Genomic DNA, 10,182 nt, shown 5'->3' on the forward strand with positions numbered 1-10,182 from the left:
AAAGCTTTATCTTCAGAATACTAATAACGCTCGTCTTGGGGAAGCTGTACAAGATTCTTGCTGGAATTCCTCTGCTCTGTGTGTAGAGGACTGTGAAATGATCTGGGGATGGGGAAGAAGAGTGGGATTCTGCTGCAGGATCTTAATGGATACAGTCCTTTTAGTAGGAGGAAGGACCCTTGCAACAAGCTTGCTTATCTAGACCATAGATTAATACTTTTTTTCTTTCTTTCTCTTTATCATACCTCATCTTCAGGGACTTCACAGTACTAAGAGCTACTATAGGGTTTAAAAATTGGCTTGAAGGTTTATTTTCCTTCATTGCGAGCAGAAATCGCCAATGCTGTGATCRCATGCAGAAGGAGAGAGCATCTAAAACTTGTTATTCTATTCAGTTCCAGATTGTGTGAGGTTTTTGGGGGAAGGAAGTTGGGGAGCATATTCTATCCTTTATTTAGGTTCTTTTCATTCTTATATAGTACTTTTCTTCCTTCCCTAATATTCCTTTAGCCCATGTGGAGCAGGCTGGAGCAGGGCGAATGCAGTGCTACACTTCCTTCACCTTTCACAGCACATTCAAATAAGAATAAAAATAGCCTGGATTTGCATTAGAGGAAGCATCCAGCTGGCTGGGGCAGGGCTCCTGAGCAGAGATGACCTCTGATGTGGGAGAGGGAAGGGGAAAGCGCTCGCCAATGCGGGAGCTGCCAGCGCTGCCCAAAGCACCCAGTGCCTGGGTTGCCTCGACCAAGTGATCTGGAATTACCTGGGGAATGGAATGCAGCAAAAAGTGTTTTCCCTGCTTGGCACACTGATATTCTCGAGAGGATGTTGTCAGGGCCAAAACMATTACAAGAAAAGCGTAAAAACTCATAAGCCCTCAACCACTGAAGTTCTGCAGRCCTGAAGCCTTCTGACCCGGCCAGGTCATCGAACACCAGCCTCCTCCAGACATGAACGCTGAAATTCACAGGGCAGAATGCAAGTTTCCAGATCATCTGTTCAGGCAAAACATTAATGCCCTCAACTATCCAAGCCATGCATCTATAGCTGTGTGAAACTCTGTTCCCCACTTGGTGCAGTTCAAGACCTTGAAAACAGGCTAAATACAAACTAACTTTGCCTTTATGGAGAGCATTAGGATGGAAAGCTGGTGTGGTAACRCGTGCTTTGTCTTTAGAAGATGGGTGCTAGAAACAAAGCATAAGGTCAAGGACCAAAGTTTCTCAGAAATACTGTATTTAGAAATATAAAATCTCTGCTGATGATTATCACTCCTAAGTTGTATCATGCTATCACTTAGCTTAACAAAATTTCATTGTCTACATTTTATGGGTATGGGTGGCTATAGACTAACAAAGGAACCTGCAGCTCATTACCAACTAACTATTGTTTTCCTCTACYGAGATATTTGGATACAGTTGAAGGAATTATTAAACCTTGACATGTTTCTACTWGCAAAGCAGACCTCTTCTTGATACTATTTTTTTTCTCTTTTTCCTTTAAGATAACCAGTGCAGAGCCATCAACATCAGTGAGTCTGATCCCATCCAGGTCAGCTTTTGTGCAAGTTGTTAAAAACTTCCATCTAGGTCATATAGTACATATAAGTAACTGGATAAATAACTCTGTTTTGGCAGTGATCACTTGGCCTCGTGTGCAGAAGAAGTTCTGGCAGCCTCTTTGGAAAGCATCACAGCCGCGGCAGGTGAGCACTTAGTCCGGGGCACAGCGATCTGCAAACTTGGTGCTGAGAGCTCGGAAACAGATGCCCGAGGCCTGCGCGTTTCCTGGCCAGTAAGTGCTCTTGCTGTGGACTGCAGAGCAGACAAATCTTGTCTGATTTGTTGCAGACTCTCTTGTTATGGAGGAGAAACCACCTGARGGCTCGCATGCAAAAGAGGAAGAGGTGCCAGCTGCTGTAGCAGCGGAGAAAGCTGGGGGTAAGAATCCAGCTGGTTCCAAATCGCTGCAGTGGCCGCTGCGGCCACGCAGGCAGTATTCATGCAAGCAGGAAACACTGGCTTCTAGCATGTCTTTAGAGTGAGGAAATCTTATAAGAAAGACCTTCGGGGAGGCAAGAGAATGGTTCCATGGGTTTTGAAAAGTTTGGTGACAAGTAATTGCAATAAGCAGCACTTCCCTTTTCTGCTCTTTCAAACTGGATATTCAGAACCCAAGAAAGTAGGAGAGACACTTGTGGATGCTTTTGTTTTTCCTGATGGCCATGTATAGCTAGGAAAAAAAAATAATTCTTATTAGATCTGATTGTGCTTCTCCTTCACTGAAAAGCTAAAAGCAAAACTGAACTGGAGTGTACATGTATTTGAACTATTTTTWAAAAAGTACACAGTGCAGAAGGTAGTTGCAAACAAGCACTCTTGTATATTAGCCCTTACCTAAATATAAAACTTCTGTTATTGCTGCTTGTGCTTTTGCTTCTTTCCATAGTCTTAATGAAGTCTAATTCATTCCCATGCCATAAATATGGTTTCTTTCTACTCATCTGCCTCTGCAGTTAATTTTCATGTGGCAGGTGTGTGTGTGTATATACATATATATGTATACATATACACATATACATACATGTGTGTGTATGTACACATACATATATATGTGTGCCCTTTGGCAGGGCAGAAGCAGATATGCAAAATGGGCCAGAATGCTTCCAAACAGCCTGAAGTCTGAGATCCTGCTCCCTGCTGTATGTCATCAAATAAGAAGTGTTTCTAGTATTAAAATGGAGTTCTGGATGAATCTAAGCTTGTGGTTAGATCTACACAGTGTCCCCTCRGGGTGCTTAGGATCTGGGTTGGATACATGGGGCTGCTGTGGTAGCAACAAGACTGGCAGCAACCAAAGGGAGCCTTGTGAAAATGGTGGTAATAGTTGAAAGATGAAAGAGGAAAGCATCTCTCTTGTAAAAGTTTGGGATTTTTTTTCCTGGTAGCCATTTTTTTTGCCTGCACTCATGTGCTTATGACTATGTAAACAAATAAACCTCTCAGAACCTCTCTAAGGAATTGCTGCTACAGTAGAAATTGTTGTGACTCTTGGACATTTTCTTTAGTTTCTGAAATAGGTATGCATATTTTTAATAGCTGTCTTTCTGGATGATATTCTTTCAAATGTCAGTTCTGACACCTTTTGAGACATGTTTGAGACCTGTCTTGATGCATCTAAACAATGTGCTTTTCAAAATTTGGTTGTACTTGAGCTCCTCTATAACAGCAGCTCTATGTGTTTTTCTTTTTTTTTTTTTTTTTTTGACTATTTTCATACTGAGGATACTTGAAGATGATTACAAATGCTCGTTTCTCCTGTTGGCTTGAGCATGGGAATTTTTGTTCAATATCTTTCTCTGTACCTGTCTGGTTTTCTTTGCTGCTGCCTCTCTTCCTTAATGTCCTCTCTTGTTTTAGACCTCTTGGTCAATGGGTAGTACTCAGGTTGTTGGTGCATTCCAGGCTTTTTTTTTCTTTTTATCATTACATTTGGTTTTCTGGAATGTTTCTCCTCAGGAACTAATCTGTCGAAGAAGGAATTCTACTCTGTGACAGAAGAACATGAAACATCTCAAAATGCTTTAAAGCAAGACCTGGTAAGGGTGGCGGTGACACAGAAACATCCAACTCCTTTGTCTGAGTGGTGGGGCAGAACAGAAGGGAAGAGGATCCTGAGAGTCCCTCTCTGCTTTCTGTGGCTGTTCCCTTGGAATATTTACTCTTTGTGCCTTTAGGAGATGGACCAAGAAAAGGAAACCAAAAAGAAACAGAGTGAGGAAATGCTGCCTATGGTTCCCAGTAGGAAAGGTAGGAGGATCTGGCTGACCCGCCTTGTGTAACTCCTTGGAGCACATGTTTTTGTCCCCTCTGGGCAGTGTGAAGTGCTCGTTGTTGCTGCTTGGGCACACCAATTGTTCATGTGTGTGGTGGCCTGTGTGGGTTTTATCTGGGGGAGGAAGGGGGAATTGTAGCTGCAGTCAGAAATCAAAACGGGTGAGAAGCGGAGGAAGGGAGTGCTGAGATGTTATCATGCAAAAACCTGTTTCTCCAACTCCTACAGATACTAATCTAACCAGCTCCATCCTCCTCCAGAAAGGAGGGAGAATTTCTTCAGAGCTGCTAAGAAGTTAAGATATCTGAAACTGAGTACTGGCATGCTTGTTCTCCCAAAAAGCAGCTTCTAAAGCAGCTTTCTTTATGCTAGGTAGAACACGGTGTGATGTGAGATAACAACAGGGAGATGTTTCTACTGATCTGCACTAGAGCATCTCTAGTCTTGGAGCCGCCTCAGCTCTTGCCCTTGGAATTCAGTAGGAACTAGTGAAACTGTGGCCTGGAAATTTAAACTAAGACCTATAGCAACAGTTCCTGAACTAATTGCTTGCAAGTTTAAGCCAGGCAACAATTAACTTCTGAGGCTTAAGTGATACTGCAGGACTGTCTTACTGATGGCCTAGACCTAATATGCTCCAGGGTACACAAACTCTTTTTACTAGTAAGAGCAGGAAATTAAGTGAATTCTATTTGGGCTTCATACATTTTTATGGACTCCTTAGCGTTTTTCTTTATTCTTGTCTCAAAACATTTCTTTCCCTCTTCTCAGGGAGCTCACCCAATGCAAGTGGCATTAAAGGAGATAAAACAAAGCAAAATGACCCGTAAGTGTGTTTGACTTTCAATGACCACCTATGTGTATAACTTGAAGCTGCAGCCTGTTACACAACTGTCCCTCCTTTTCCTACAGTGACTCTCCTAATGAGAAGGAGGTGGAGGTAAGTCTCAGCTGCTCATACTTCTAAAAGCTTTGGAGAGCAGAAAGATTTTGTAGATAAATCCTAGTCTCTTTCCATATGAAAGACTGATGTTTAGTAGCTTGAACTTGATGGATTTTTGTGAACTGGCTTCTGAAACCTGTCTTTCAGAGCCCTGTTGGCATAAATAATAATTCAGTTGAAATTTCTGAAGGGATAAGAGGGATGGAAGTGGAAACCTGCAAAAATAACTGAAATATTTGTTACTATAAATCAAAATCTACTTCCAAGTGTGAAAGTGCATAGTTGTGACTGTTAACCAGGCAGAAATGTGCTGGTTTAAGGCAGTATTGTCCAAGATCACAGATGCTGCATGCTGCCAGATTACCTGTCCTGACTGCAAATGTTTCCTGCATCTCTGCAGATGGGGGAGGACTGGCAAAACTCCCTGACTTTGAGGTCTAAAGTCTGCTGCTAGGGCTGTAGGCAACATTTGCCTTTTCCTCCCTGTTCCTAACTGTATATAAATCTACTTAGTAGGTGTCTGCATTACTTGCTACGTTCTGAAATCTTTTTCCTTTTCCATAACAGGCTGAATTTCTGAGGTTGTCTTTAGGTTTTAAGTGTGACTTGTTTACCTTGGACAAGAGAGTGAAGCTTGAAGAGAGATCCCGAAATCTGGCTGAAGAAAACCTGAAAAAGGAAATCACAAATGCTCTAAAGCTGCTGGAGGTTAGTGTTGGCCCAGGCTGCTAGTGTGGGTGGAATGAATGGTTGTTGAAGTTTCTTTTTGATACAACTTTTTTAGGTCTTTTAGTGTGAGCAAGCCTGACTTTAGGCAAGCCCTTTAAACGCTAAATCTTTTGCATATATTTTAAGGGTAGCCCTCTTCATCAAAATACACTGTATGTCCAGGCAGTGTAGGAATTGCACAAATGCCTGGAAAGAACCTGTGTCTTCAGAAGTTGGTGTTTTACACTGAAGTGAAGCGTCTGCCTGCTGTCTGTGTGAAGCTACAGTGACTCAGGCTGTTGGGAAATGCCTTAGCCTTGTCACTGGGGTTCCCATTTCCTTCTCAAACAGTGGCTGACGTTATTTGATTTTTGCCCTAAATGTGCCTTTAGGCTTTGGTTCCTTTGTGTGAAGAAGACAACCAAGCACAGGAGATTATTAAGAAGCTGCAGAAAAGCTTGCAGTTCCTTGGACAGTACGCAGCCCGTGTCGCCAGCAGAGCAGAGATGCTGGGAGCTATTAATCAGGTAACTGCTCCCACATAAATGTATTTCATGCACGGCTAAAGGCTCCTAGGTGTTATAAGAACAGTCGTGCCTGTTGCTAGAGCTCACATTCCAGAACTGGATTTGGGCATCTTGGTGTGTAACATGGACTGAGTTGCACAGTATCATGCTGGCTTTATCTTTTCAGATCCTTGTTTGCATTATTACTGCTAGGACTCCTAGGCACTGTAACAGTAGGCATTGCACTGGCATAGTGTAAAACAGCAAAAATATGGTAACAAACAGCATAAATTACAAGATTTTTCAGTACAGGGATGTACACAGTACAAAAAAAGACAAGGCAATAACAATAGTTTTAACACATTAATGATAATTTCCTGCCATACAGAAGGGGTTGTTATGGGCTTTGTAGAATGATAGTGTATTGAAACATAGATCTGCTCAAACATTATGATGTGTAACCAGCAGCATGAAAATATGAGTTGGCAGCACTAGAAGGTGTGCAGCGGCAGCTGAGATTGGAGGTGATAGAATGAGATGTTGAGGGGCTGCAAAGGCTCCAAAGGAGGGGGGGGAACTGTAGCCTGTGCTAAAGAGGGGAATCTTTGAAGAATAGGAAGATCTGTAACCTCGGCATGTGTGGAAGGATTAGGTTGCATGCAACTTTGAAGAGATGTATAAAAATCTAGGTGTTATAGCATCATGATGCAAGATAGATTGTCAGGGAAAAATTCTTCTCAAAAGCTAAGCACAATTGGGTTCCTCAGTCATTCTCTTTTTCTTCTTTCTCCTCACTGCCGCATTGCTCTTGCCCCGTTAGGAGAGCCGGGTCAGCAAGGCTGTGGAAGTAATGATTCAGCACGTGGAGAACTTGAAGCGCATGTACACAAAGGAACATGCAGAACTTGAGGAGCTGAAGCAGGTCCTGCTCCAGAACGAGAGGTCCTTCAGTTCTCTCGGAGAYCAAGGTAACCAGGAGGAGCTGCTCAGGCTCTCCCCTTGCAGGGTTTGCCAGGCAGACTCTTGTCTAACTGAAGCTCTGTGTGGTACACGGGATGGGCTGTGCAACTGCTCTATCCCCTTTTCTAAAGATAGAGTAAAAATCAGCAATATACTAGTAGTATCGGAGTAAAATGCTAGAAGCAACGTTCTGAAATTAGACTTGTATGTAAACTCTTTTTGGTGGGAATCTCTTTTTGGTGGAGAGGGCAGGATTGAAAGCTACCATACACATGCAGTACAGGTCTGGCTCTGAGTGCAGCGTGTGTGACAGTCTCGCTCCCTGTGAGCAGTAAATTTGGGTACTTTCTCATATTGGAGCTTTCCCGTTGACTATTTTCAGGTATCTGATTCCTCCAAGTTGTCCTTACAGGTGGCTTCTGCCCTCCTTTTCCGGCTAGGAATTGTAGACTCCTTAAGTGCAGGTGCTCTGAATTTGCCCTTTAAGCAGAGATGGTAGTGGTCAGCCTTCCAGATAATGCTGCATGCTTGTAGTTTTGCCAGGAAAGGTATTAGTATTAGGTAACAGGGCATGTATTTTAAAAACAGAAAGAGCAGCCATGCAGACACACCAGTAATATCTTCTCAGGGGTGTATTGAATTCTGTGCTGCTATCCCTTTTTTCTTGGCTGCAAACTGCTACTGTTTGTAAGAGATTAGCCTGTAGTATAAGGTTGACTCAATAATAGAACATATTGAAAGACAGCAACAGAAATCAGTCCTTGCAGAGGATGCATAATGATGTGTGAATGTTATCAAGTCAACCAATGAAATAAAGTCCTCCTCTGAAATCTTTCACATATAATAAATTTATAAAAGTATTGCAAAAAGTCAGTCCCATAATTGTATGTAAAGCTCACTGTTTTTCCATTTCCATTCCTTCAATTTCTCATGTTTGATCTTTTCCACAGATGAATCTACAAATAAGAAGCTGTCAAATTCTCTTAACTTCAAGGTATGGCCCTGCAACTTCACATCAGGCTTTGTGTTATTTAATTCAGTGCCTTTTATTTGCCTTGTCATGACAGGGTGTTTTGTGACATGTGCTTGATTTGGTGGTGTTTTTTTGCTCCAAAAATACGGGTTTGTCTCCTCAAACATGAACGTGGATTTGCAGCACCACCACCCCCAGCAGAGAACTGCATTGGTTCTGCTTAGAGCTGCTGAAGTGCTCACAGAAGCCCAAATGGTCCCACTTTCCTCTAGTGGTTACAAAATATCATTCACATGTGTTTTTTCTTGGAGTATTTCAGAAGAYTGGCTCAGTACAGTGAGTTGAAAATAGGTGGGAGCAAGTCAGAAATGACTGCGAGAACTCCTGTGAGCATTGCCGTGTGAATTCGTCCACTTACTTTAATTCTAGTGTTTCTTGGAAGGTGTGTATGCAGGCTATGTTAGGAAGCGGGAAGCTGTGAAAAGGCATCGCCTAAACAAATGTGGCTTGGACTGTGTTTATTGTTTTAATTATTTCTGTGTCACTTGTTGAAGTTAGGCCTAAGAGTTTGTGCAAAACTGTCAATATTCTGTGTGACCAGTACCTGAGCCAGTAACGCCTGTTGTTTGCACAGCCACCGTCGTCGCTGCGCAGGGTCAGCCTCGCGACGCTGCCTCGGGGCGCTGGCAATGCAGGAGCTGGGTTGCCACTGGTAAGTCAGGATCCCCAAAGGTGAGGTTTTTGGCCTTTCTAAAACATGGCCAGGTTTAACTGTGATAATGCAAATGTAGTAAGTGGGCTAAACTTCTCATTTAGGCCCAGCTAAATGAAATGGATGGAGACGAAAGGAGTGACAAGTTCAACAGGAGAGCAAGCAGCTGGTAAAGTTCCTTGGCTTCGTCTTAGAACAGGATTAAGTATTCTTCAGCTCAGCTATATCTRTATTAGTAATATTTAGGAATCCCCTTCCCAGCAGTCTTACATGCTTCAGTAGCTGACTAAATATTATAGATTTTCCCTTAAAAAGGGATACGGCATATATAATATAAACATACACAGGTGGACTGTCTTAAAGTCCAAGTAAGGTAACAGGAAAACCACTCTGTAAGGCATTGGTCYAAAGCCTATTTAAGTATGTAGTCTGTGTCTAGATTTCTTGTTTCCTGTTAAGTGTCTAGTCAGAAGTTGAACGAAATGTCTTCAAACATGACAGGGGACGGCTAGGAGCAAAGCAGAATGAGAAGCGTCCTTCACTACAGCGATTTATCAGCACATACTCCTGGACAGAGTATGAGGAAGAACGTTCTGAAAGAAAGTAAGTTCAAAAATATATATATACGTAAAAATGTGTGGTGGGATTTTGGATTTGTTTTCTTGTTTTTAACAACTGTTAACACTTATCCAGTGGTTGATAATTATGAAGTCAAGTTATTGTRCACTTTTATAAAATGTAATGCTTGATGGGAAGTCTTGGACCTTTTGATGCTTTCAGCAACGAAGAGTCAGAATCCTCTCCTGAAGTAGGAGAGGAGAAAGCAAGGAAGGAAAGTATCTCTGAAAAAAGGAAATGTCCATCAAAATGGAGCCTTGAGTCAGCGTAAGTCACACAAATTGCCAACAGTTAAAGGAGTGGTTGGGTGGTGATGGGCAGGGGGAGAGCCAAGTTGTATCGTTAAAAAGTTGGTACCAACAACCAAATAAATAAGGAATGGGAACTCTCAGGAGCCTGAGAAGACCTCCAACAGCATTAACTACTGCGCAGTGAAATAAATGGGAGCCCAGTGGTCCAGTGGCAGCTCAATTGAGTGCTGTGATGCCCATAACAGCTAGACTTRCTAGGTCGTATTAGAGGAACTCTTGTAAAATGATCAGGGATTTAAGAGTTTGCAAACTAAGTAGCTTTGGTAGGAACTGAGGGTCAGGTAAGACTGTTGAGACTTACTCTAGATTATTCCAACTAGTATCTCTGGCTCTCTTAAGCAACAGAGCGCTGTCTTAAAGCAGTGTCCCTTGGAAGCCCCTATGCTTGCGCTCCTGCATTGCAGAAAGAAGTAGGCTGTGCTTTCCCTGCAGAGAACTTGTTTATCCTGAGTGAAGATGCTACTCTAAGGCTGTACTTTGAGCCTTTCACCAGTTCTTATCAGAAGAGCTACTTCAGCTATCATATAAAACAGTGAATAGAGAGTAAGGATAAATATCACTTCTTCCTGCTGTTGGACAAAGGATGGTGGTAGCTAATTGCAGGACTAAGATCT

General features: G+C 42.4%; 1 protein-coding gene across 2 annotated transcripts in view; it reads left to right on the forward strand.

Moving 5' to 3' along the window:
- The window catches only part of LRMP (lymphoid restricted membrane protein), a 37,485-nt gene that overhangs the window by 26,488 nt on the left and 815 nt on the right, over nt 1-10,182 (forward strand). For both annotated transcript variants that reach the window (XM_026043264.1, XM_026043263.1), the window contains exons 25-39: nt 1,508-1,554; nt 1,641-1,708; nt 1,854-1,943; nt 3,522-3,601; nt 3,740-3,812; nt 4,609-4,663; nt 4,750-4,777; nt 5,348-5,488; nt 5,881-6,015; nt 6,815-6,962; nt 7,905-7,948; nt 8,562-8,639; nt 8,744-8,808; nt 9,141-9,242; nt 9,420-9,524. In XM_026043264.1, coding sequence (XP_025899049.1) covers nt 1,508-1,554; nt 1,641-1,708; nt 1,854-1,943; nt 3,522-3,601; nt 3,740-3,812; nt 4,609-4,663; nt 4,750-4,777; nt 5,348-5,488; nt 5,881-6,015; nt 6,815-6,962; nt 7,905-7,948; nt 8,562-8,639; nt 8,744-8,808; nt 9,141-9,242; nt 9,420-9,524 — 1,259 coding nt within the window. The remainder of the gene's footprint in view (nt 1-1,507; nt 1,555-1,640; nt 1,709-1,853; nt 1,944-3,521; nt 3,602-3,739; nt 3,813-4,608; nt 4,664-4,749; nt 4,778-5,347; nt 5,489-5,880; nt 6,016-6,814; nt 6,963-7,904; nt 7,949-8,561; nt 8,640-8,743; nt 8,809-9,140; nt 9,243-9,419; nt 9,525-10,182) is intronic.

This window comes from Nothoprocta perdicaria, unplaced genomic scaffold (assembly GCF_003342845.1).
Source record: "Nothoprocta perdicaria isolate Ctin4 unplaced genomic scaffold, notPer1 scaffold_324, whole genome shotgun sequence".
Classification (NCBI taxonomy): Eukaryota; Metazoa; Chordata; class Aves; order Tinamiformes; family Tinamidae; genus Nothoprocta; species Nothoprocta perdicaria.